The sequence below is a fragment of the Molossus molossus genome, unplaced genomic scaffold (assembly GCF_014108415.1).
Source record: "Molossus molossus isolate mMolMol1 unplaced genomic scaffold, mMolMol1.p scaffold_m16_p_26, whole genome shotgun sequence".
Taxonomy (NCBI): Eukaryota; Metazoa; Chordata; class Mammalia; order Chiroptera; family Molossidae; genus Molossus; species Molossus molossus.
This window is the reverse complement of record NW_023425362.1, coordinates 3718064-3744846: the sequence shown is the minus strand read 5'-3', so window position 1 is coordinate 3744846 and position 26783 is coordinate 3718064. Positions and strand designations below refer to the sequence as shown.

The 26783-nt window shown below is 56.1% G+C and overlaps 1 protein-coding gene across 1 annotated transcript in view; it reads right to left on the bottom strand.

Annotated features, from left to right (window-relative positions):
- Nucleotides 1-6127: 6127 nt before the first annotated feature.
- Nucleotides 6128-26783, bottom strand: part of KIAA0930 (KIAA0930 ortholog) — a 36702-nt gene continuing 16046 nt past the window's right edge. The window contains exons 2-10 of the mRNA XM_036278226.1: nt 16410-16561; nt 13346-13477; nt 13173-13250; nt 12725-12826; nt 11675-11815; nt 11000-11194; nt 8189-8351; nt 6877-7035; nt 6128-6477 (exon numbers count right to left, since the gene is read on the bottom strand). Of these exons, the coding sequence (XP_036134119.1) occupies nt 6437-6477; nt 6877-7035; nt 8189-8351; nt 11000-11194; nt 11675-11815; nt 12725-12826; nt 13173-13250; nt 13346-13477; nt 16410-16561 (1163 nt within the window). The 3' untranslated portion in view covers nt 6128-6436. The remainder of the gene's footprint in view (nt 6478-6876; nt 7036-8188; nt 8352-10999; nt 11195-11674; nt 11816-12724; nt 12827-13172; nt 13251-13345; nt 13478-16409; nt 16562-26783) is intronic.

The window sequence follows — 26783 nt, the reverse complement described above, 5'->3', positions numbered from 1 at the left end:
CCAGCCGTCACCACCATCTAGTTCCAGACCACTTCAGGGTTTCGACGAGTGATGATACAGACTCAGGTCGAGAACCACTGGGCTCATGTGTGCTCCCTTTTGCCTCGAGTTTAAAGATACCCTGTGGCATGCCCTCTGGGCACAGTGTGGGGCAGAAACAGTGGTGGCTCTCGGCCTGCAGAGCTCCCCCAGCCCTTGTGCCTACGTCTCTGTGACCCTCCCTGCACCCGGGAGGCAGGTGGCAGGGAGGGAGCCCAGCCCAGGTTCAGACAGCAGCCCCGGGGCTGAGATGCAGCTTGGAGGGACCCCGGACCACACAGCTATGGGTGTGTGTACCCCATCAAGGGCTGCACTTGGTTTCTGGAACTGCCTAAAACCCTTTGAACAAAATTGTTTATTCAAGTATCGTTCAAGTTTACGAACCACCATGGTTATTTCAAACAGCAATCCAACGGTTTTATTAAAGTCAGATTCCAAGATGAAAGACCCTTGATCCACATACAGGGAAGAAATATCTTGTTAAACCTGTGGGCTCATGTCCAGGCCAAGTTGGGAGGAAATTCAACATGAGGCTGTAAGCAAAAGAAGTCTTTTATCATCCCCCAGAACAAATATTCCCCTTCCGCATAGAAATGTCCCAGCTGTTGTGTCATTTTCACAATCAAGCACGAAGGACAGCATGTGTACACATTCAACATGTATATATACAGTGAGCTGTGTGGTTGGGTGGGTTCGCTTACACTTCCCCTCCTCCCAGCATAACATTCCCGAAGGTCTCCCCTCCCGTCCACATGGCTTCCTCAGCTGGGGCATGACAGTCATTCCTAAAAGTTCATCTAGTTCAGAATCAAAGAGCTGAAACCAATCAGGAGTAGGCGATACACAGGAATGAGTAGGCAGCTTCCAGGGGAGAAACTCCCCCAAATATCAAACGTTTTCAGGTGACAACTTTCAAAAGACCTAATTGTTTTTAACAAGAAGGGGGTTTGATCGGGACGGCAAAGACACCTTTTTCACCTACCAAACTGCCTGCTTCATAGCCACCAGCTCATAGTCTGCCCTGGCGAGGCCGCTTCACCAAATTCCAGCTTAGGATGTTTCTAACGGTCAGTTTCTAAGAGGTGCCAACTTGATGTGTGCCCTTACTGTATTTCTAGGTGTGTGTGTGTGTGTGTGTGTTTCTCCCAGACCCCCTTTTTTCTATTCTGTGACTTTCTGCAGTGTCTTAGGCCCTCCACCCTGCCTTGGGACACAGACTTCATTTGACCATGGGAAGGAAAAGCACTGCGCGGGAAGTCGCTCACGGTGCGCCGTCTACGATGAACCTGCAGCAGCAGACCCTGGTAGTCAGCGAGGTGTGGGGACGTGCTCAGTGTCAGTGTGCTCAATGGCGGAGCAAGGCAAGAGAGAGCCCACAGTCCAAACACCAGCTTCTGAAAGACAGGTGGCTAGTTGGGAGCCTGCCAACACTCGAACTCGGGGCCCGGCTGCTAGTCTAGCCATCTTTCCACTCCCGAGGGCTCTCTGAGAGGCGGAGCCTTGGTAACACACGGAAAAGCTGTATCCTACTTACAGAGGCTGAGAGCTACGGCTGAAATGCATCTCTTCTGATTTAATTTCGCAAACACAGCATCTGACCACACCGAAGCCGGGGGCCAACCCCCTGGCTGACCCAAGACAGCTGAGGCCGGGCAGAGGCTGATTTCTGTCCGTCTCCAACAACAGTGCAAAAACACCCCACAAAAAGTTTAAGAAATCTTTGGGGGCAAAGTAAGGTTCCATTGCTAAGTTACCACATTGCTGTAGTATCTGTATAGAAGAAGAAAAAAATAACTAAGTACAGATTCATCAGAGGAAGACACGGAAGAAAAAAAATAAATGTAATACTCAACATGCAAATCAACTTTCAATAGAAACGCAACCCCGCAAGCACAGCTGAGAGCCGGCCACGGCCACGGCCACGGCCGCGAAAGGACTGCCCGTACGTGGAAGACGGCTAACCTGGGAGCTCCGACAGCATGGACGGAAACGCCACTGAGGATGCGGTCTGAGCGTATTCGGTGTTTGCCACTGTGCTTTTGCTAAAACAGATTGCACACAAATCACTTTAGTTACGTCTCAGAGGAGTGAACCATCTCAACAGGTTTCCTCGTAGGTCTCAGCGTTCTCACAGAGAATTCGTTTGGAAAGCACAGAGACTGGTATTTGTTTACACCCACATCGCCCGACCTTCTGTGAAGTGGGGACAAAAGAAAGGGAGGTGAGACTGTGCGTGTCCAGCGGTGGGGGTGGCTGCTGTTTCAGATCTGCTGAGCCCAAGGCTGGGAGCCCGACGACACCTGATGGCCTTGAGGACACTAGAAAACAGCACATACTGTGTCCGTGGCTTCACTTCTGAGATGCTGCCCACGGCGGGACTCTGAACTCAACCCCAGGCCACTCGCTGGGCCATGTCAGTGCCAAGTCCCTGAGTGGAAAGGGAAAGGGAAGCCCCAGGCACCTGGCCCGGCTCCCACCGGCTGGCTCCCGAAGGCGAGGTGGACGCTGGCCGCCGGGCCGGGAGAGCACGCTCCTGGGCGGCGGCCACACCTCCAAAGGGCCCTCTGGATGTTCGAGCTCACGGGCCAGATGGCAGCCAGCACTTGATTTTCGTGTCTGAGCCTGTCCTGCTAGGGTGTTTTTTAAAAAAGAGAAGTAATTTTGTTTTCTGGAATCAAGAAGAGAGGAAGCCTGAACAGGAAGAATCGACGTCACGTCAAAAGATACTGGTTTTTGAAACTGAATGTAAAACTAAATTAGGCCAAGTTGGAAAACGGAACAGGATATCGATAAGAAGCCTACTAAGTCTCATCAAAAAGCTGGCAGATTTGTAATATGTGAGCCTTTAAAGAATTTTGGCCCGTGATTTAAAACCATATCAATGTCAAATGTAGTTTTCTCAAGTCAGTCATTAGAATATACCAACTGCATAGGGACTGCCCCATGGAATGTCTTTTAATGGAAAAAATATTTCATTCTTCAAAAGTCTACTAACTAGCCCAGCCGGTGTGGCTCAGTGGGATGGAGCATCTTTCATGGACTGAGAGGTCCCGGTTCAATTCCCAGTCAGGGCACATGCCTGGGTTGGGGGCTCAAGCCCCAGTAGGGGGCGTGCAGGAGGCAGCCGATCGATGTTTCTCATATCGATGTTTCTCTAAAAAAAAAAAAATCAATTAAAAGTCTACTAAGTAGCCCTGGCCAGTGTGGCTCAGTTGGCTGGGTGTCATCCTGTACATTGAAAGGTCCCCAGTTTGATTCCCAGTTGGGGCACATACCGAGGTTGCAGGCTTGATCCCCGATAGGGGGCATGCGGCAGGCAGCCCAGTCAATGTTTCTCTCTTTCTCTCTTTCCCCTTCTCCCTTCCTCTCTCTCTAGAAATCAACTAAAAATATATATTTTTAAAAGTCTACTAACTAGTCTTTGTGATCGAAACAACAAAAATAGATCCTGGTGTAATTCCCTCCAGATTCTTCAGGGGAAATCCCACCAGGAACGTGCCTGCATCTTTCCTATCAGAGTTCCAGAGAGAACCCAGATTCCTGGCGATGTACTCGGTCCTTTTGAAAAGTCTGAATGTTGGCATGGATTCGACTCACTGGAAAACTCCCCGTCTCCAGGTGGACAGGGCGCTAGACTACTTCTGCTTCTTTTTGTATTCTTTGAACACTTCTCCGGTACTTGCTTGAAATAACCTTCTTTTCAAACGAGGAGGCTGTTTCCACTGGCAACTGGAAGTTCCAGCAACACCTCAGAACAGAGGGCCAGAAGCTGCCTCGACGTCCAGGGGCCGGACGCTGTAAACGGACACGGTTACCTGCCAGACTCTTAAACCAGGACATTTCTTTTAATTAAAAAAGAGAGATAACCTTCTTATTAATGTCCTAAAATGTGACACCTGGGTTTCTTCAAAGGGACATTACTAATTCCAATTCTCATCTAAGAAGCGCACCTGCTCTGTCATCCCTGCATAACCCCGGAGGCGTGTCCCCAGAAAATCAAAGGTGGCCTCGCAAGAAGTAAAAATGTATCCACACCAGGACCCACCGCTGGTTCTGGTCTTGTCACTTGTTCCTGTTTGTTACTGATGCCATTTGTCACTTGGAAGAAACAACCTCAGCTTTACTGCCTAGTTACCAAGCACCTCTGAGCACGTTTTAAATTCAGTATCAGAAGGACCTGTAGGAGGACTTAAAGACAAAGGCCGATTCCACCACCCGCTCGTCCGTCTGTCCTGGGCAGCGGTGCCAGGGCATGCCGCCCTCCTGCCCTCAGGGCTTGCTCTTTGACCTTGGGCGGTTCACTTAACCTCTCTGGCTGTGTCATCGGTAAGTTGGGACAGTGACAGGCCTGCTCGTGCCAGGTGGTGCTGCCTTCGTGTGGGACACGACGCAGCCCGCCGGCTGTGTGCACCTGTCCACGTGCTGTACAAACAAGGTGTGAGCTCTCAAAACCCGCCATCGGCACACGTCTAAGTTCTGCAAAGCATTTTCACGTTACTGCAACTGGCCCTCGACACCCCGCAAGGCAGACGGGACAGAGGATCCTGAGCCGCCCAGGGCCCTGCCAGGGTGGTGGCCAAGCCTCAGCGCGGGGCCGATTTCTGGCTCCAGTGGGGGAACCTGCTCGAGCCCCTCACCGCAGAGACGGAGAAGGGGCCCTGTCCTTTGCACATGACGAACTGCCTCGTTCTTCCACGGAAGCTACCCCAGGACCACACTTCTCCCAAGAACTGAGTTCCAGGCCGCGGACCCGAGACCCAGGGAGAAAGGTTCCTGAAGAGCCACCTTGGACGCAGCTCCGGGCCGCACCGACTCTGCTGCCCTGGGAAGTCGCGCAGGTCGGAGGCGGCGGGAACGCGCAGACCCAACCCTGGCACACGTCTTCTGGGACGGGTGAGGAGGAGGGCGGCGGAGGGGGCGGTACGTACCCAGAGAATCTGACACCTGACCCCAGTGATGCAGAATGGCTGGCGATTGCACCCTGGCCCAATCGTGTACTGGAACCTTGGGAGACTTCAGTGAGGTAGGTGGTATCAGCCCCATTTTACAGGTGGGCAAATTGAGGCAGAATGAAATGCAATAGCTCGCTTTTAATAACAGCATACAAAATCTAGAGAAAACCCCAAAGTAGTCCCTGTTTCGGGGCCCAGTGCGAACTCTTGGAGCACAGAATACAAGCAGCTGGGAGAACAAGCCCCTCCAATTCCTGTTCTGGGCCCCCAAGGACCTCTAAGTGCACAGCAGGAACCCCCCAGATATTCCTGGGGACATCAAACACAGGACCACGAGAGACCTGCTGACAGTTCCTTCCCAGGGGGCTGGGCCACACTTCTGCTCTCAAGAAGGCTCGTGGGTCACCACAGGTGGAAATCCTGCTGGCATGAGGCCAGGGGCAAGCCCAGGGGGAGAGGGCCACTCACACCTGGCCAGACCGGCCACAGGGAAGCCAATTCCTTGTTGCCTCAGTGAGCTGGTCTGAGAAATGGGACCAGCACTCAAGTGAAGGAAGTCAGCTCTAGAAAACTAGAGATGAAACACCCTATCCCCCTCCTCCTGGCCCCCCGAGGACAGAGGTTCTACTAGAACCTTCTGGGAGCGTGCCAACCCCACCATCACCGTCCACCTTTGGCAGAGATCCCATCCTCTTGTCTGGTCCCAAGCCCTCCCACCTGCCCTCAGAGTCCACATTCTGGGGCTCCGGCCACCGAGGCACAGAGCGACGTCTCCAGGTTGGAGGTGTGTGTTGGTGGTGCTCTTTGGCTGGAAGCAAAGGCCATTCTGGCGGGATCAGGGCCTGTCTGCTCAGCTCGAGGCCTTTCTGGAGCCGGGTGTGGGGCGCAGTGTTCCCAGCCCAGGGCCACACCACCGAACAGCTGTGTCCCCGTCTCCCCAGTTACCCCCGTGGGAGCACACCAGGGAGGGACATGCCAGGACCACGTCGGATGCTGAAGCTCACTGGCACGGCATTGCAGTCTGAGACCGGCCCCCGAGGAAGTGCTGGCAGTGCACGCCGCACGCCCCAGGGGGTGGTCTCCGGCGCTCGCAGGGGACGGCACGTGGGTGGGCGGGTCTGGGCATAGTGGGCGCGGCTGCTCCTTTGCTCTCACGGCCTCGTGGCGCCTGTGGTCGTCTTTGGGTGCAGAGGGCTCTCCAGAGGTGGGCGGGGGTGACGGGTGGGTGGGCGCAGGGCAGGAGCAGAGCCAGCGGGAGGGAGAAAGAGGCACTTCAGTTTGGGCTGGTGTTCGAGGAGTCGGCCCTGGCCCCAGGGGTCGAGTGGCCCCGCCTGGCTCCGGCTCCGGCGCTGGGTTGTCACAGAAGACCCCGGTGGCGGTGGACAGGTAGGCACTTGGCAGTACTGCCGGGGCCGGGCCAGGCTCCCTGCGGGCTCCACACACAGCTAGGTCATCAGGATGGGCTTCTGCCGAACTTCCAGGATGTCTGGGGTGGAAGGAGGGCAGAGGAGATGGGGAATTTCGGAAGCCAGCCCATGCTAAGTGATTCACACGTCTCCACCTCTAGCCTCGAAGGCAGCAACCTGTGGTCCTCCCCGTCAGACAGGGACGAGGCGCGGGCTCGGGGCAGCTGCACAGCACCCTGGGACCACACACCTGGGGTCTGCAGGCACTCGGACAGGAGGGGGCGCTGGAGTGCTCTACACAGAGACACCTTTAGGGGCTACGGCTTCCCCAGAGACCCACAGGAGGCGTGACCAGTGAGACCTGACCTGAAATGAGGGGACAGGGTCGGACACCCCCACGGCCCGACTGGGAAACCCAGGGCCCAGGATAAGGTTGGCTCCGAGACGTGAGGCTCATTTTGCACATCGGACAACGTTACCTGTTAAGATCCGATGCAACGGCAAAGTGACATAGGTCAGGTGTGCATAGAGGAGGAAATTCCCGTCCGCTCTGTTCAGCTTCAGCCAGGACCCGACCAGGGACCGCCCCGTGCCAGAGAGGGACCGAGACCGCAGGTTGGTGGCATTATGCAGATCAGCTGGAGAGGGGGGAGGCCGGGTCAGGGAGGAGCGGGAACACCTCCCACTCCGGTGCCTCCTTCCTGGCCCGGGTGCTGGGCATTGGATTACCCTGGCCTGGGACATCTGCCCTTCTGTCCGTCTGCTCTGCCCCTTCCCTCAGGGCGGGCACCCACCCCTCCGAGCTCTCCCTCTGGGCCTGCTACACTGCTACTTCCCTGCTTCCCTGCGGCCGGCTGCCACTGGAACTGGGCTCCACAGACCACAGGACACTGGGAGAGGCAGGGATGACCCGCCATCATCACCCAGTCCAGGGGTCACCCCGGGAGGCGGGTGGGGTGGTTTCTGGTGCTTTGTTGTAGACGTGGGGCTGAGCCGGGACGAGCAGGGCACTTGCCGAGCTCACACCAGGGCGGGCAAGGCCGGGCCGAGTCTCTGCGCACTGGCCTGTCCTCCCGTCATCCGCCCAGCGAACATGCACGGAGTCCCGGCCCGCCAGCCTGGGGACCACGGCGCAGGACGCACTCACACTTGGGCCTCACCCGAGAACTGGCGGGGTTGACCAGTTAGCCAGCCCGCCCTCCTGGGGTCCGCTCCCCACAGGGACCACAGGGCGGGAGTTTGAATGTTCAAGTCTGATTCTGCCAATCCCCCGCTTAACACCCTCCTGGCTTCCCCCGGCTCCCGCAGGGAGCACGGCCGCCCCTCTGGCCGCCCCGATTATATGACACGCAGGTGCCATTTGCTGGGAGAGGCCGGGGAGCTCGAGCCCAAGGGAGACAGCAGAGCAAGGGGGGACAGGCTGGGGGACACTCTGCAGGGCCCCACTGCAGGCTCTCGACAAGGGTGAGCTGGCCAAGCCAGCGCCCTGGAGTAGGACCAGGACTGAGTCACAAGCCGCGGGAATGGCCAGAGCCCATGTCTCCCTCGGCACCTTCCCCGGCCCCCTGCAGAGAGGTCAGACCAGCAAGTGCACGAACCCCTGAAACTGCAGTCTCCGCCTGGTCCTCACATCCTAACAGAGACCACGGGAGGGGGTGCGCCTGGAGGCAGGGAGCTGCCTGTCCACCGTCCACCCCCACCCCACGGGCACCGGCCCTCTGAGAGCGAAGGAAGGAATGGACCAACAGGAGCCTGAGGGGCCGGGGCCGGGGCACCCAGGGGCTGGGTCACCTCCGCCATCGTCCTTGCGGAAGAACTCCTCGCTGTCGTTGGCCGAGTGAGACTTCTTCATCTCCACAACCCAGTTCCGGGGCACCTTCCTCTTGAGGGATGGGGAGAAGAAGGTGGGCCGGTTGTTCCGCTCCGGGGTGGGGGGTGTGCTGAAGGAGGTCACCTGGGGACAAAGAGCAGTAGTCACCAGGGCAGCCCGCCTACCACCGGGGGTCCCAGAGTCCACTCACCTCCTGCCCTCAAACTAAACCAACACAGAGCTGGCGGGAGCCCAGCTCGAGGAGAGGGGACTCGGCCGTGGTCGCCGACCCCGACCTTCTAAGCGGGCACCAGGATGTGGGTTCAGTGCGGGGACCAGCTGTCCTCCTTGCACAGAGGATGTTTAAGTGCGAAGACTGGCTGCTGACCTGCTCAAGCACCTACCACCGCACGCGAGTCCACAGAACCTTCCACGAGACAGGACCCAGTATTAACCCCATCTGACAGACGAGGGAACAGGTGGACAGCACCTTTAACTTGTCCAACTTGAACTTGAACATCACCCGGCAGGATGATGGGAATTGGGATTGCAACTCCGGTCTTCCCCCCCTAGGGAGAGGGGCTCCTCCCCCAACGTCTTCTCCTGCTGATGTCCCCACCCCCTTCGCCCCAGAGCTCGTTCATGGATGTGCTCTGAGTGGTCCGTGCTTCTGTCCCCTCCTCTCCTCTCTCCTAACCATAACCACACTGCTCAGTTCACCAAACGTCTCCACACCCACTCAGGACCAGGCGGGCACAGCACTGAGCACAGACAGGCACGTGACACGGTCCCTGCCCTCGAGGGGCTCACAGTCTGGGGGCAGCAGAACTGAAGGTGACAGCCACAGACTGCACGCTGACTGCTGAGACAGAAAAAGAGAAGCACAGGGCACAGGAGCACAGAGGCAAAGCCTGAGAAAGCAGGGAAGGCTTCCTGGAGGAGATGCCGCTGGAGCTGGGTCTTGAAGGACGAGTAGGAGTTCGCCAGGTGAAGAAGGGGGGGAAGGGCGTTCCAGGCAGAGGGAACTTGGCCCATCTCCTCCCTCCTCCCCATGCAAACAAGAATCTGAGGAACGAGATGAGCTGGGACCGAGGCTCAGGAGCCCATCAGCCTCCTCGTCATAGGTCCGACGTCCACCAAAGTCCCGCAGCCGCTGGCTCCAGATGGTCCTCCCACAAGTCAGGGAAGGTTTTTAAAAGATAAAAAACAAACACCAGAAACCACAATACACACAGAATCTGCATTTGTCATGCGCTGGTTACAAATGACCCTCACCCCCAGAAAAGGGGGATGAGCAACAGTGAGCACAGAGGTGGCAGGGGCCTGAACAGTCCCCAGGAGGTCAGGCCCTGCCACTAACAGCAGTGTGGCCCTGGCAATCCCTCCCCTTGACCCCAGGATCCCCCTGCTACCAGATGGGAACATTTTAAATTGGATGGATGGGAAACCAAGGCTCAGTCAGGTCTGGTAACAGATCTGAACTCATTCAGCAAACAGCTGGCTGGAACTGGCCCCCCAGTGTGCCCAGCCCGGAGCCCGGGCCAATCTTCACGGGGATTTCACATACACATTCTGTCAGGGTCTCAGTGGGACATTAGGACCAGGGCAAAAATCGGGCTCCTGAGCTCCGAAACGAGCTCCGAAATATAAACAGCCGCTACTGCAGTGACAGAGAGGCCCTGCCTAGAATCCCCACCCACCTTTACAAACAAATGCCATTTATTTCGTTCTGCGTCTAAAACATTCATTGCAGAAGATACACAACAAAAAAAGCTGTAACAGTGTAGTGGAGAGAGGAAACCACCCCCGGCCGCCCGGAGAAATGGTGGTTAAATAATCGGACAGATCTGAAGGCGTGGCCGACACCCTCCGCGGTCTCCGCGCTCATAACGCCCGTGCACACTCGAAGTCACCTCCGGGGAGCTCGGCAGCAGGCGGTCACTGCCGCGCTGCCCTGGAGGACACCTGAGGGCAGGTGCTCGAGGCACAGCAGCTCCCGAGCCTCCGCTGACGGAGCAGGTGTTTTCTCCCCACTTCTGGATGAGCAAACCGAGGCTCAGAGAGGAAGAGAGCTTGTCCCAGGTCACACGAGCAGCAGCACCCGGAATCCCGCCCAGTCTCCCCTCGGCCCCTCTCCTGGAGATGCGCCCGGCAGGCTGCCTCGGCCGGTGGGCTAGCTTCCTGTCCTCTTCCGAGAGGAAGGGCTCGGGTCCAGGCACTGACGGCTCTCGGCAGCGCCCTCTAGAGGACCCTAGCAGGGCGAAGCCGTGGGCTGGAGCCGCCTGCCGGCCCTGGGCTCCCACCCTGGGGAAGGACGTGGCCTAGAAAGAGCAGGGCCGTCCCACCGCAGCAGGTCCCGCGACCCTGGCTGCCAGGGCTGCAGACAGGAAAGCTCCCTCCTACCCAGGGCTGGGGTGGGCTCCCAGCAGCGCGGAGCGGCCCAGGGCCTCTGTGCACCCGGCTGATCCTCACAGCTCAGAGTCGGCCCGTCGCCTCCCTGGGGAGAGCCTGTCACCGGCCCACGCTCACCCAGCAGGCCCACTGAGGCAGGCGCCAGGACACGGCAGACTCAGCCTGGCTGCAGTGACAGCTCGAGGAGCAGAAGGAGCTCTGGTCCGGCACTAACCTGCTGTGTGACCCTGGCAAGTTATCTGCCCTCTCTGAACCTCGGACTCCTCACCAGAGAAATGGGGACAATGACACCTACCTCACCGGGGGCTGTAAGGACCAGGGAGACGATGGGAAGCAGGTTCAAGGGACAGGATGCCCCTGCCCGACGGTGCAGCCCTTACCCGCTCGTGCATGGGTGAAGCCGGGCTGGAGTCCTCTTCCGTCCCGCAGGGGGACGTGTCACCAGTGGACACACGGCTGACCGCCATCTCTGCATGGCCCTTGCCCTGGGGCCCCTTCATGCGCACGAACTCCATGTTGTTGTACTTGTAAAAGCCGAACGACATCTTCTGTGCCATGCGGGCGGCCACGCTCACCTGTGGGCAGGTGGGAGGTGCCTGAGCCAGGCTGGCTGGAGGGTTTCTCCCTAGGGACACGAGCAGCCTGGGGGAAACTGAGCCCCCACAGACCAGCCCTGCCCAGCAGGCAGGGCAGTGCTGAACACTTGGGGTCCCCGGCTGACACTCCCTCACTGCCCGATGACCCACACCCACAGCAGGCCCAGGGCCATGCTGGGAACAGAACCGCAGCCCCACGAACCTGAGCCTCATCCCCCCGCCCCAGGCACTAAGTTCTGGGGGAGGTGTCTCAGGATGGCACCCAGCCAGGAGAATGGCCATCCACCTGGTTCCCCCCTTCCGGTCGGGGCCACCTTGGGAGTGTTCTCACTTGAGTGGCTATGCAAACACCACGTGAAGCTGGCCTCAAGCCCCCTTCATGGGGCCTGGGCACTGCAGGTGCTGAGGAGGCAGTTACAGACGGGCCTGGGGGGCCCCCTGGACCCACCCAGCACTCACTCGGTTGTCATACACCTTCTTGAGCGCCTCGTAGCGGATGGAGCCCTGAAAGATGACCCCTTGGAACGTGTTGGTTTTGTCACTGGCCACCAGCTCCACACAGACCATCTCTCCTTCCCCCACAGTCATGTCGCTGAACACCTGCGGTGGGCGCAAGGCAGAGTGCGAGACGTCAACTGCCAGCTGCCCACCGCCTGGCCACGGCTGCCCCCGAGGACTGCTGGGAAACTCCCATTTGCAGGTGAGAACACTGAGCCACAGACCACCCACCCCTGCTGAGCCAGCACAGGGACAGGGACAGCCGGACTGCGGAGCAGGGGTGGTGTCCAGCAGGGGTGCTCATGCCTGTGACTCTGGGAAGAGCAGGGACTTCCCTGGGAGGATGCTGTCCGTCAGCACACTTCCAGACTAAGGAGTTAGGCGGTTTACTAGGACTGTCGGGCCCATGTTCCAGGGTCTCCCTCACTCCAGCCCCTCACGCCCCACTCCACCCTCAAGGGCCTGGCCACCTCCGGTTGAGAGCAGGCGTGTCATCGGGGCCTCAACAGAGGGGCTGGCTGGGCAGGTGCAGTGCAAGTCGGGAGCAGGACACAGCCCAGTCTTCCCAGCACCTGTTTCCCAGGGCGAGTCACCCTTTGCCTGGGGACCCAGTTTGCCCAACCTTAAAACAAAAGCGTGGCCTGGATAACTTCCGAAGCCCCACCCCTCTGACACCGGAGGATCCCATGCCCAAGCCAAGCCAGAGGAGTTTATTCAGAGTTTAATGGGGATCACAGTGACTCCTCCCCCGGGGCAGCGCTCCTTGTAGGCCTTTACAATGGGGTCTGCCATTCACCAGCCCCTTTGATCTCTGACCCCGAGGGCAAGTAGGGCAAGTAGGGCACGTGGAGAACTGAGGCTCCAGGCTGGGCGCTCGCTCACTCCACGTCAACCATCAGGAAGGGGGGGCCCACACTGGTGGGAGTCCAGACCATCCCTGCTCCCAGTCCCCCACCCTGCCTTTCTGCAAAGGCTGAGGCCTGAGGGAGACCTGATGGGAGACACACTCACCTCCTCAAAGCTGTCAATCATGAAGAAGATGTTGGGGTAGCTGATCTTAGACTCCTCCCCTTTGCTGTCCATGGGGTGTTTACTGGGGGACGCAAACACTTGCTGGAAGAAAGAAGATTTAAGGACGAAGTGAGGCCCACCCTGCAACCAGGTCCAGAGCCACTCAACCAGGTGGGACATGCTGCCCAAGGCACAGGTCACCATGGTCACACTGCTCAGAGCCAGGCAAAGCCAGAGGGGACCTCTCTGGAAGGAGCTGCTTGGGATGACCTGGTTCTGTGTTCCTTGCACTGGATGTAGGACCCTGGAGTTGATGGACTTCTGGAGTCAGACTCTCACCTCAGGGGGGGCGGGGCAGGGAAGTGAGGAGGGGGACTTGCCTCCTCAAAACAAACACTGGGCAGTCAGGGGGCTGCCGCTTCCAGGTGGAGCCCTCCCCCTGGCTCACCTGGGACTTCTTCTTATGGATGTGGATGTCACCCCCATCGGTGCGTGTGCACACAGCACATGTCACCATGTAGTCCAGCTGGAAGAGAACGCAGGAGGGGGTGTGTGGAGGGCGGGCAGTCCCTCCGGCTTACCAACCGCCCTGCTCCTGGGCCCCGCCCTGCAGACCTCTACCTTCTGCAGGATGAGGTTCAGGCAGACACTCTCCTCCCAGTCAATGTCAGGGTCTCCCAGGCCTGGCAGCTTCTTGGAGTCCCGCCGGTACACCTCCACCTCCACCTCCACCTCGGGCTCAGTCTCCGCCGGCTGCGGAGCACAGGTGGGAAGTGAGTTGGTTCCACTGTGGCATCGGCGCTTTCTCCCTGACCACTGCACCAGGCAGGTGTTCACACACATCGACTCCAGCCTCGCCCTCAGTCTTTAGCTCAGACCCAGAGTTAATCAAGAACGGAACCTCCGAGGTGGTTCCTGGGGTCCTGCAAGGAGGGCGGGGGATCCCAGCATCCTGTTCCACCCACACTCTGCTCCCCAACCCACCGACAGGCAGCTGCTCCACGCATCCACCCTCCCCCACTAGCGCAGGATGCCTGCAGGTTGCTATGGCGATGGGCTACCAGCTCCGTAGGCTGCAGGATGCGAAGGGGGAAAGCAGAGGCTTGCCGCAGAGGACCCACAGTGCGCAGGCGCCAGAGAGCCCGCAGTGCGCAGGCGCCACAGAGAGTCCGCAGTGCGCAGGCGCCACAGGGAGCCCGCAGTGCGCAGGCGCCACAGAGCGCCCACCCTGCTCTGGCCAAGGGCTTGCTTTCTGTTCTTTTGAATGGCGGGGCCAGGAAGCTGCCACCGGGTTCCCCCACATCCCCTCCCCACCTGCCCTGCACCCCCTAGGCCCATGGGGCCTCCTCAAATTTCTGCCCATCCCCTGCCCTTCAAACACCGAGGACAGACGCCACAGGGCCCGCCCTGACAGACGCTGTCACAGGTGCCTGGCACACCCCTCCCCTTCGCATGCGCTGGTCCCTCCACACAGAACGTCCAGCCCACTGTTGTCCCCTCTCTCTGTCCTACCACACTCCAGCAGGATGTCACCTCCTCTTTGTAGGCACCCACCTGCTCCCCATTCTCCCCACCACTGCAGCTCTGTCACTGGCTACGCTGCCTGTCCCAGCAGGCTGGAGGCTCCCCCAGGGCAGGGCCAGGTCCCAGTCATTTCTGTACACAGCTCCCTGTGGGTGGTCGGTGGAACATTCCAGCACATGAATAGCTGGACTCATGCTCCCATGGACTCAGGTTCCCGGCACTGACCCCCCCCTCCCCCCCATCTTCAAGAGAGTTTACACAGGGCCCTGTGCCCTCCTGTTCCACATGCCTCAGCCCTGGGTCTGGGGACCCCTCTCCCCCAGGTAAGAGCCATACCTGCCCATTCCTTTCCCCTGCCCCCCTGGCCTCTCTCTTCTCCCACCTGCCCTGGAGAATTCTAGGCCGAGAAGCTAAAAACCTCCCTGACCAGAGCAGGCACCTCTCCAGGCGCTGAAATTCCAGGGGCTGCTGAGGGTCTCGGAGGCCCGTCCTCAGAGTCTCCGGCTGCAACAACAGACTGCCTTTGGGAAAAGACCAGATTTTGCAACAAGGCCTTGTCTACAATGGGAACTCCAGCAGATGCCTGCAGGCCAGAGGGGTGACCCCTACCCCCACCTCTCTGGCCCGTAGCTCTGTCTCCTGCTACTCCTCCCTGCGTCAGGCTGTCTCCCCTCCTCTGAGGGCACTATACTCACCCTGGGCCCAAGTCAGACCTGGCCGCCAGGCTGAGCCCTCCCTGCCCCAGGCTGCTACCTGAGGCCCTGCTGGGGTTAAGCCCACATCCTTGGCACTATCTGACCAGCCGTGCCCTCTCCCTAGTTCAGCCACTACCAGCACCCTCCTGGGCAGCCTCCTGGCTTCTGCTCTAACCCCCTCCAGTCCTCCACCCACAGCCCGAGAGCTTGCTCCACGGAACTCTGACCGTGCCCCCTCCTCAGTTTGTCAGGCTCAGCGGTTTCCCAGGGCTTGGGAGATAACACCCAAACTCTGGGGCTTGACTTCAGCGTCCCTGTGATCTGGCCCCTGCCTCCTTCGTTTCCTGTGTCCCTCTCCTATACCACAGCCGCACAGAGCCACCAGCAACACCCGAATGCACAGGGAACACCTTTTCCTTAATTAAGACTCTTCTCACCCAAGTGGTTCTGCTGACCACTCCCATTCCTTCTGGTCCCTGTGTTTACCACACGTGAAACACTTCTGGGTCCCAGTGACAACAGTCACACAGCCAGCTGCTTGCACACACCAGCCAGACACCAGGGGACCCAAGCCAGCCCCTGGGGCTTCCTACATGTCAGGAAGCCCAGCCAGACCAGCTGTATCGCCCCCGGCACGAAGAGGGCCAGCCTGGCAGGGGGTCGCCGTGTCTCCTTTGCGGCAGATGCCAGGCTGTCCATTTGCAGAAAACCTGTTCTGCGTGTTAGGCTCCAGGAGCAGGTACATGCAGGAGGGGTCAGGGCACCGGGCTGGGTGCCAGGCAGGCGGCAAGCTCCAGGGCTGCCCCAGCCCTGCCCTGTTTGCGTTTAAGGAAAACCACGCATTTCCCTGTTTGGCACACAGGTTGCTTAACCATTTTACAAACTACTAAAGCTTCTAAAAAACAGAGATGGAAACATGCAAAGTTTGTTTCATTGACTCCTCTACACACTTAAATTTACTGGATGAAAACCTCAGGTGAGTCACGTCCTCTCTGAGCGCTGGGTTTCCTCGTCTGTAAGGAGGGGACAATAACAACTCCTGCCGAGGTGCAGGGAGGACACAGTGAGATCAGGAAGTGGAGAGTTCAGCACCGTGTGTGGTCCATGGTCTGGGGTCAGTGAGTGGTCGGCCTTACCATCACCATCACCCCCAAGCCAGGACACCTGTCCACGGTCAGGGAGGACCTGGACTCGGGGGTCAAAGCTTTGCTGTACCCTTTATTTACTAATGATGAGATGCTGGCCAGATTACCTACCCTGTAAACCTGTTTCCTCAAAGGCACAATAACGATAATATTGCTGCCCCTCAGGGTCATGGGAAAGGTCAGTGATGATGTGCACCACGCCCAGCACATCCCACCATCAGCAAGCCTGTGGCCCTCCACACAGCTCCCGCACACAGTGGGTGCTCAGTGAGCCTCACTCCCCCTCGGGCATGCACGAGGGCTGCAAGGACACGCGCTCACCTTCTTGCCATCCACACTGCCCTCGCTGCCCGAGAACGCCAGTTTCCGGCGCACGTAGAACAGCATGTCGTCCTGCCGTGGCGCCCACTTCTCCATGAAGTAGGTGGAGAACATCCAGGTCCAGAAGGCGATGCGGTCATCCTTCAAGCACCCTGCAGAGGGCGGCCAGGCAGCCGTGAGAAAGGACAGGTCAGCCTGGCCCTCACCATGTAACCTTGGCCAGGCCTGGTCTCCCTCCTTCCCTCCACCCCCATCCCCAACCTGCATTTCTGGACAGAAATCTGCCAGGGGTCTGTGCTGTCCTAAGCCCCCTGCTCCCTCACCACCCCCCACAGGGCACCCAGAGAGGCCCAACTCTCCACCCAGAGGTGGCCCGAAGCCCCCGCTCCCAGCCCCACAGCTGAGCGGACTCCAGACTGAGGATGAATCAGCAGCTTCGGTGGAAAGGAAAGACCTAATGAGAAGGAACGTCACCGTCACGGGGGCTGTCTGGGCTGGAGCTGGGAGGGCTGTGGAGGGGAGATCTGTCATCAGACAGGCACCACCCTCAGCCCACATCCCCCACCCTCACCCCAGACTGCGGCAATCCCTATGGAGAATCTGACTTAAAGGCACAGCCGCCCCTTTGCCAACCAGCCTCAGCTTTGGGCAGGAAGCAGGGAAGACACGCACAGCGCCCCTCACCCCTGCGCTGCAGGGCCTGTCAGTATAAGGGTTATTCTTGCTCCATCTTCTCAGGGACTGTGTTTTTTTGACAAATAGTATTTCTTTATGATAAATCTATCATAATGCTTCCAGCACAAGGAGAAAAAGCCCCAGGCTCGGGTAGAAGAGACCTGGGTTTCCACCCCAGCCCCGCTGCTTGGTCTGTGGCAGCGGGCAAGCAGCAGGCCTCTCTGATCGCCGGGCTCGTGGTGAGGGTGGGCTGGCGGGGACCATGGCATGAAGAGCCCTGGTCTGGCACAGAGAGGGATCGGCAAAGCAGGGTGCCTTCCCCTTCTAGACAGATCCAAGGAAATGTCAAGACACACTCCAGAGCCATTTCTCATGAACTCAAAACATTCCGTTGTTGCTGGTTTCTTTCTCTCTGCCCCGAAGACACCTGACCACTGCGACCTAGTGCTCCTACTGGGTGCAGGAAGGAGCTGCCTACTACCCACACTCAGAGACGGAACCAGGGGCCGCCGGCGGCCAGGACCCTCCCCTGCTCCCACGGGCATTCCGTGCCCCGCCTCACAGCCCCCGCCCCCTTGTCCTGGGGTCAGCCATCAGGCTCTGGGAGACGGAGTCACACGCAGAAACCCAGCCTGACCTGGCTTCTGCCACATCACCAGACCAGAGGCTCAAACCTCTGCCCTCTGCTGGGCTGCAGGGCAGGGCAGCGGGCGCCCATCCCCCACCTGCCTGGCTCCAGGAGGAGGAAACAAAGGGGTCTCCTCAGCAGGGCTAACCCAGCCGGATTAACAGGAACCAGCAGGTCAGCCTGGGGCAGAGTCTGCAGGACAGATGTCCCGGCACCAAGTGGAACCCAGAGTGCCGTCTGCATCACGGATTTGAGATCCCTGCCACGCTCTTAGGACAGGCAACGCCCAATTCACCAACTCACGCTGCTGCAGACGCCCTGCAAAATTCACCACGCCCACTGTGCTCCTCCGGGGTAAAACCTGAACCTGCCCCATGATTGCATTTAACTTTTAGCTCCCTCAGGGCCCAGAGCCCAGCAGAAGGCCTTGTAGCCGAGACATCAAAGACATCAAAGAGGACACAACACGCAGGGGGTGGTGACTCAGAACCCCCCACTGCCACAGTGAGGCCAAAGTTCAGCCCTTCCTCAGGAGATCTTTCGCTGGTTAACAGAAGCAAACGGGTGGAGCGTGGGCGACCACTTGCTAAGCACCTGCCAGGCGCTGGGTGCTGGGTATGCGCTCCCTGGACGCACCTCATTAAACTTTCACCGGCACCCCCGTTGCTGCCCTATTCCACAGAAGAGACCGACTCTAAGGTTAACGGCCAAGCCCAGGTTCACAGAGATAGAAGAGGTGGAGTCCTCAGACCTGTGGGACCCCACACTGGGGGGTCTTAGAAGATACACTGTTCCTCAACTTTCCAGAGGGAGGACCCAGATAACTAATGCAAATGGCTTAGCAGGCAGCTGTGCACCCCAGGAGGGCAGCAAACCGAGGGGTTCTTGGGTGGGGGAAGATGAGGAGTCTGGTTTCAGGCAGGAGGGGCTGGAGTTGGCAAATGTGTGCCCTTTGGCATCGCACATGCCCAGCCAGGGCGGGACCTAGTGGGGTCCACGCAGGGGTCCCATTCCCCTGCCTTACAGTGCAGTGGGTTCGTGGGGGGTCTTGGGGGCCCCTGCACTGCTCCTTTCCTTGTCTCTGTCGGCAGTGTGGCCTGCTCGGATGAGGTCATTGGATCCCAAACCTTCCAAAGTCCCAGTGTCACATGGTGCAGTAACTGTGTGTGAATAAACACGAGGGGTCACTGGACCCCGTGTGGCCTATGAAAGCAGTGCTGTCTGTCCCGCAGGTAAACCCCTCCTCCCTGCATCCTTCGCCAAAGCCCCACCAGCAAGACATCCCCTCGGTGACAGCCCTGGGAGCTGCCCCTCCAGCAGAGAGCTCCGCGACTCCCGCCTTCTCTGTCCCTGTCTTCCTGCCATCTGGCCGCCGTGGCAGCGGTTTTTCTGCCCCTGGAATCCAGCGGAGAGGCGCGGTCAGTCCAGACGCTGAGCCGCTCACTTGGGCAGCACCAGGGACAGCTCCGGGCCGCAGGCCTGCCTTCCCTGCTGGGCTGGGGTCCCAGGCCAGCAGCCATGATCACAGTCGTTCTCATTCCAGAAAGTTATGTTCTACCAAGTGGCCACAAACGCTGCAAATACCAACCGCAGCTCCCAGGGGAAATGCGGGGCGAGGTTCCTTCCGGCCTCGGGGCAGTGTTTTTGTCTGCCAGTCCACACGCAACCTTGACTGATGTGTGTTTCTGTCGAAAGACACCTTATTTAACGTATGGCTGATTCCTTAACAAAGACCTCCGCCTGAGCGAAGCTCGTTAACACAGGCTTCTCCAGGACCGTCAAGGCTTCGTGTGCCTGGGACCAGACGCACGTTAGCGCTGTGCTTCGGGCCAGTTCCAACAGCAAATCACAACACGAAGCATGAAAATGCACACACGGCACTAAGTAGACAGCAAAGGACACTGTTTACAGTGGGAGCTGAAACAACCCTGTTCCTCCTCCGCTGGGGACACACATCTCGGGGGACTCACACATGTCACCATCCTGTATGTCCCCAATAAACCTCCCAAACACCCCAAGTACTGATTTGGGCTTAGAAGTAAATTTTAGCTGAGTTTGCAAACATAAAATGCACGAATCACGAGGATGGACTGCATCGGGAACACCGACCCCCCCCAGCTCCGTGGGGCTGCGGGGCTGCAGCTGCCACCGCGCACGGGGCGACCTGCTGTGTCCTCACAGGCCTTCGGCCTTCGGGGCTGGGGGGCCCGTCCAGCCGAGCTGGAGGGCGGGCACAGCTTTATGAGAACTGGGCTGTGCCTCGCACCCTGCGCAGTCTCGGGTAGTTGAGGGACTGCGGCCTGGCCGCAGACCACCGCGGTCGGGCGCGTTCGCCGGACGCCAGTCATCATCTTTCACTGGGGGAGGGTCTTGCCTTCAATTTGTAAAAACGCGAGGCCCGCGAAGCGCAGGGAGAGGCGCGTTCGGCGTGGTCTGCCTGCCTCGGCTAAGGGTCGGAGCCCTGGGGACAGCCCTGGGGACAGCCACGTCCGCCCTGCTCTCTACGACCTTCCACTCGTCACTTCTCTGGGTCCTCACAGCACCCGGGGGAGGTGGGACCACCTCAGTGGAATCTAAAACTTCACCTTCAGTGTCGAATAGGGCAGTGGGCCTCGGTATCCGGGGGCTCACGGGCCCCTGGCCCAAACCCAGCCCGTTCTTCCCAGGGCCGAGTGTTCCGGCAGATTTATAGAGGAGGAGACTGAGGGATCTTCAGGTCACCTGCTGGGCAGCCAAGAAATGAGTGCAGGCTTCTCCCAAACCTTCTCACTACACATCTGAGCCTCGGGAACAGCCCCACCTGGCCATGGCCCCCGATCCGCACCCGGGGTGGAGGGGCTGAGCGACAGCCCCAAGCCCGATGCCCAGGAAGGACTTCTGGATGCGTGTGCGGTGTGGGCCCCGCGTCCCAGCTGAGTGGCAATGTAACATGACTAGATTCTTTCCCACGGAGCTGATTCTTTACGTGTGTACTGGGAGGAAAGGGAACGGTGACATCTTACGAGGCTTTCACACCAGTGCAATCCCAACATGGGGTTAGGGGAGGCCTCTGTCAAACCAGACTTTAAGGGCAGACTCCATTCACATTCTTGATCACTGCCTACTTGGGTGAGCTGCTGAGCCTCCTGCTGCTATGCACAACTTGGACCGTTACCCAGAGCCCTGGCGCAGTCCTGCGCGGGCGTTCAGGAGGCACGCCCCGAAGCAGGCGTTCCGCCCGCTCTCTTCTAGCCCATCACCCACATAGGCGGAGCAAGCCCAGCCGCCCTCTAGCTCCAAGTCCACGCACAGGGGAAGAACTTCGTGGTTTGGCATCGGGGCGAGAGCTGGAGAGGCAGCTTCTCCAGGGCAGCCCTTCCCCCATGGGGCTGGCAAATGGAACCATATCTGGGACTGTGGCAACCTGGCTCACACTGTTTGCTCTGCCCTGGTGATTCCCTGAGGCCCTGCCCCACCCAACTTTCGGACGCACAGCTGTTCCCAGTGGCTTTCCCAGAGGAATGGCCAGTCTGGGCTCATGCTTCAGATTTTCCTCAAATCTCTCAAACAAGCAGCATCTGGCCTCAGTGAGCCCCATACTTCTCGCTAAGCGGCCCCAGGCCTGGCACTAGCAGCAGCCAGCCTTGGTTCACAGCTTGCTGGGCACCCCCATGCCCAGCACAACAACAGCCATCTGCAGGTCACTTTGTAGCTTATGCCGGGTGGCCCCGGGTAGAACACAGGCCATGGCTGACCTTGCCCCAGGGCCAGCACACCCAGTGGACAGCCTCAGACCACACGGAAGCACCACCGCCCACCACCTCCACAAGTGACACACTCAAGGAGTGGACTCAGTGGTACCAGAGCCCTGCTGAGTAAGTCTTGCTCTGTGCGGTGGGCCCTGCGCAGCTGATCCTCTAGGGGAGTCAGAGGTCAGTGGTCAGTGGGCACAACCAGTCCTTGCAGCTGATCAGCCTGAGTAAATCCCTCCCATTGACGTGCCAACAGCAATCAAGACTCAATTACAATAGAAGGGTAGACAGTCCACACGAGGGGTGCACCTGGAGGGTCCAGCTGGGGTGACCAGGAAGGCTGTGCCAGTGGACCCTACAGGACACCTACTACAATAGGCCACCCTAGGAAGCCTAGGAGACATAGCAACTCTGCCTAATACATACAAACAAACACAGGGAGGCAGCCAAAATGAGGAGACAAAGAAACATGTCCCAAATGAAAGAACAGAACAAAACTCCAGGAAAAGAACTAAACAAAATGGAGATAAGAAATCTAACAGACACAGAGTCCAAAGCACTGGTTTAAGGATGCTCATGAAACTTGGTGAGAATTTCAAGGAACTTCGTGAGAACCCCAAGAGCATAAAAAAGGACCAGTCAGAAATGAAGGAGGCACTACCTGAAATAAAGAGTAATTTACAAGGGATCAAGAGTAGAGTAGGTGAAGCCAAGAAGCAAACCATCGAATTAGAATATAAAAAAAGCAAAAAACACCAAATCAGAGCAGCAAAAAGAAGAAAGAATCCAGAAAAAATGAGGACAGTGTAAGGAGCCTCTGGGACAACTTCCAGTGTGCCAACATTCACATCACGGGGGTGCCAGAAGGAGAAGAGAGAGGGCAAGAAATGGAAAACTTAATTGAAAAGATAATGACAGAACACGCCCCTAACTTGGGGAGGGAAACAGACATATGAGTGCAGGAAGCACAGACAGTCCCAAACAAGATGAACCCCAAGAGGTCCACACCAAGACACATCATAATTAAAATGCAAAAGGTTAAAGACAAAGAATCTTTTAAAATATATATATATGTTTTTAGCCCTGGCCAGTTTGGCTCAGCAGTTAGAGTGTCGGCCCAAGGACCGAAGCATCTCGGGTTCAGTTCCAACTGGGGGCACGTACAATGAATGTGTCTCTCTCACATCAATGTTTCTCTCTCCCTCCCTCCCACTCTATCTGGAGATAAATGGAAAAATATCCTCGGGTAAGGATTAAAAAATATATATATATATATGTATAAATATACACACATACACATGTGTTTATATATGTGTATATATATGTAGAATATATATATACATGTATATGTATGTATGTTTTTATTGATTTTTTTTAGAGAGGTAGAAACATCGATGTAAGAGACAAACATCAATCGCCTGCCTCGTGCACACACCTGACTGGGGATCGAGCCCACAACCTGGGCATGTGTCCTGACAGAGAATCGAACCAGAACCTCTCAGTCCATGGAACAATGCTCAAAACACTGAGCCACACTAGCTGGCCAAAGAGAGAATCTTAAAAGCAGCAAGAGAAAAGCAATTAGTCACCTACTATGGAGCTCCCATAAGACTGCCAGCTGATTTCTCAACAGAAGCTCTGCAGGCCAGAAGGGAGTGGCAAGAAATATTCAAAGTGATGAAAAGCAACGACCTACAACCAAGATCACTCTGGAACCCAGCAAAGCTTCATTTAGTACCGATGGATAGAGTTTCCTAGACAAGAAAAAGCTCAAGCAGTTCCTCACCACCAAACCAGTATTATATGAAATGTTGAAAGGTCTTCTAGAAGATAAAAAAACATGAACAATAAAATGGCAATAAATACATATCTATCAACAATTGAATCTACAAACCAAATGAATAAGCAGAACAGAAACGGACTCACAGATACAGAGAACTTTTTGTTGGTTGCCAGATAGGAGGGGAGTTGGGGTGATGGGCAAAAAAGGCGAAGGGATTAAGAAGTACAAATTGCCCTGGCCGGTTTGGCTCAGCGGTTGGAGCGTCAGCCTGCGGTACAGAGAGACCCGGGTTCGGTTCCCGCTAAGGGCACGTACCTCGGTTGCAGTTTGTCCCCGGCCCTGGTTGGTTGTGCGGGTGGCAACCACTCGATGTGTCCCTTCACATCGATGTTTCTCTCTCTCTTCCTCTCTCTCCCTCCCGCTCTGTCTGAACAAAAAATGCAAAAAAAAAAAAAAAACAAGACCTACACCAGGGCCCTGGCCGGTTTGGTTCAGCGGTTAGAGCGTCGGCCTGCGGTCCTGAGAGACCCGGGTTCAGTTCCCGCTAAGGGCACATACCTCGGTTGCAGTTTGTCCCCGGCCCTGGTCGGTTGTGCGGGTTGTGTGTGTTCCTTTCACATCGATGTTTCTCTCTCTCTCTCTGTTCCTCTCTCTCCCTCCCACTCTACCTGAACAAAAAATGGAAAAATGTCCTCGGGTGAGGATAAAAAAAAATAATAATAATAATAATAAAAGAAAACATTAAAAAAAAAAAAAAGAAGAAGTACAAATTGGTTGTTAGACTAATGAACCTCAAAGGGAAGGGGGTAGGGGGTCTGGAAAAGATAAACCAAAGAACTTCTATGCATATACGCATAGCCAATGGACACCAACAATAGTGTGGGAAAGGCAGGAGGGGAGTGGGAGTGGGGAGGAGGGAGTCAATAGGGGCAAAAATGGGGGACATCCTTAATACTTTCAACAATAAAGATAAATGTTTTTAAACGATGGTCATGTGTTACTAGAGAAAACTGCAAGAGCTTCTTCCTACAGAAGTACGCTGCGGTGGCAGGCGGACGTGCTTCTGAACCTCAGTTCCACCAGATCGCCAAGAAACAGCTCAGTGTTCCTTACACGTTTTTAGATCCCAAGAAACTGGCAAATTCTTTTTAACAAGGAGGCCTAACACTGATTCTAAAAACAGTGTGTATGTGTGACTCACACACACACACACACAATTACAGGCCAATCTCACTCCCGGATATGAACATAAAAATTTAAAATACAATATTAAAAGGAATCCATCCGTCCATTGGAAAGATATGTCACGAATAAGCAGGATTTAATTTGGGAATACAAGAACGGTCCAATATTAGGAAATCTATTCATATGTTCACTATATAGTTATATTCCAAATGAGAAATAACACATGACCATCTTCACAGATGTAAGAGAACACTCAATAAAATTCAATTCCCCCCCTTTTTTTTCTTTATTGATATTAGAGAGAGAGAGAGAAGAAGGGAGAGGAAGAGAGACAGATGCCCCCCACTGGGGATCGGGCTCACAACCTGGGCATGTGCCCTGACCCGGAATTGAACTGGCGACCTCTTGGTGCAGGGGTCGACACTCAACTAGGGAGCCACACAGGCTGGGCATCAATTCCCATTCTTGATCTAAAAACTAATTTCCCCTATAATACACTTCCATAAAGGAGATGTGAGTGTGTGTGTTTTTTTAAAAAGTTAGAAACTAAGTATTATCACAATACACTATTACTAACTTTGTTGTAAAGATACTAGACATTGAACTAATATAATACTGAATGTCAACTATAACAGAAAAATAAAAAATAAAGGTAGTAGACATTGTAATCATACAAGGTAGATATTGAGAATAGAAACTATCAATATAAGGTAAAATTAATATTACTTATAGATAACATTATACCTGACCTGAAAAATTTTTTTTTAAATGTATAAATTAGCCCTGGCCGGTTTGGCTCAGCAGTTAGAACATTGGCCTGTGGTCCAGAGAGACCCGGATTCGGTTCCCACTAAGGGCACGTGCCTCAGTGACAGTTTGTCCCCGGCCCTGGTTGGGTCGTGCAGGAGGCAGCCACTCGATGTGTCCCTTTCACGTCGATGTTTCTCTTTCTCTCTTTCCTTCCCACTCTATGTGAACAAAATTTGAAAAAGTATCCTTGGGTGAGGATAAGAAAAAAAATGTATCAATTATTTAGCCCTAGCTGGTGTGGCTCAGTTGGGTGGACACTGTTCTGTGCACTGAGGGCCGCCGGTTCGATCCGCAGTCAGGGTGCAGGCCTGGGGTTGTGGGCTCGATGCCCGGGAGGGGTCCTACAGGAGGCAGCTGATCGGTGTTACACTCTCACGTGGATCATCTTCCTTCTCTCTCCCTCTCCCTTTCTCTCTCTCTAAAAATCAATAAAAAGCATTTAAAAAAAAAAATGATTCAAACTTCAAAATAGAAATCATAAGGTATTTGGGTACAAAATCAGTGCATTCAAAAACCAACACCTTTGATAAAAACCAACACTCCTAGCCCTGGCCGGGTAGCTCAGTTGTATAGAATATCATGCTGATGCACCAAGGTTGCAGGTTCGATCCCCAGTCAGGGCACATATGAGAATCAACCAATGAATGCAGAAATAAGTGCAACAAATCTCTCTCTCTCTTTCTCTCTCTCTCTCTCTCTCTCTCTCCCTCCCTCCCCCCTCCCACCCCTTCTGAAGATAAATGGAAAAATATTCTCGGGTGAGGATTTAAAAATATATATACTATAAAGCTAATTCCTCAGGGGTTGACGGTGGCAACCCAAACTATCCATTACCAGTCAGTGTGCACACACAAAGCCCAGGGCTGCAGGATGCATCTGTCCTGCCGTGGGGAGCGACCCGCAGAAAGAAATGGGCAGAGAGCAGTCGAGAATGGAGCTGGCCAGAGAGGGGAACCCTGCGGCCTTAGTACTGGGCGTTGCTGTTCTTCCAAAGCTTGGAGGTTTCAACCACCTATTAGTCAATAACTTTTTTGGGGGGGGATTCTTCACTTGTAACCAAAAGCATCCTAACAAATGCAATACTCAAGACTCACCCAACTTAAAAGATAATAAAAGCCCGGACAGTGTGGCTCAGTGGATTGAGCAACGTTGTCCCATAGACTGAGAGGTCCCGGTTCAATTCCCGGTCAGGGCACATGCCCGGGTTGTGGGCTCCATCCCCAGTAGGGGGCGTGCAGGAGGCAGCCGATGGATGTTTCGCTCTCACATCAATGTTTCTATTTCTCTCTCCCTAAAATATCAATTAAAACAAAAAACAAAAAAAAAACCTCCCTTGACCCCATCACCCTCTAGCTACTGTCTCAGGCGATTCCAACGGGAACTTCACAGGCCTCATTTTCTTGGGCAGACGTGTTAATTTATGGATTTGTCCATTTCCACCATCGCTTTTCTTCCCCCTGAAGAACTCTCTGACTTTATCTCTGTACCATTTCATCCATTCTATCTCCAAACAAACCTGGAATCCAACCACTTTCCAATGACTTGCACTGGGCCAAGCTGCC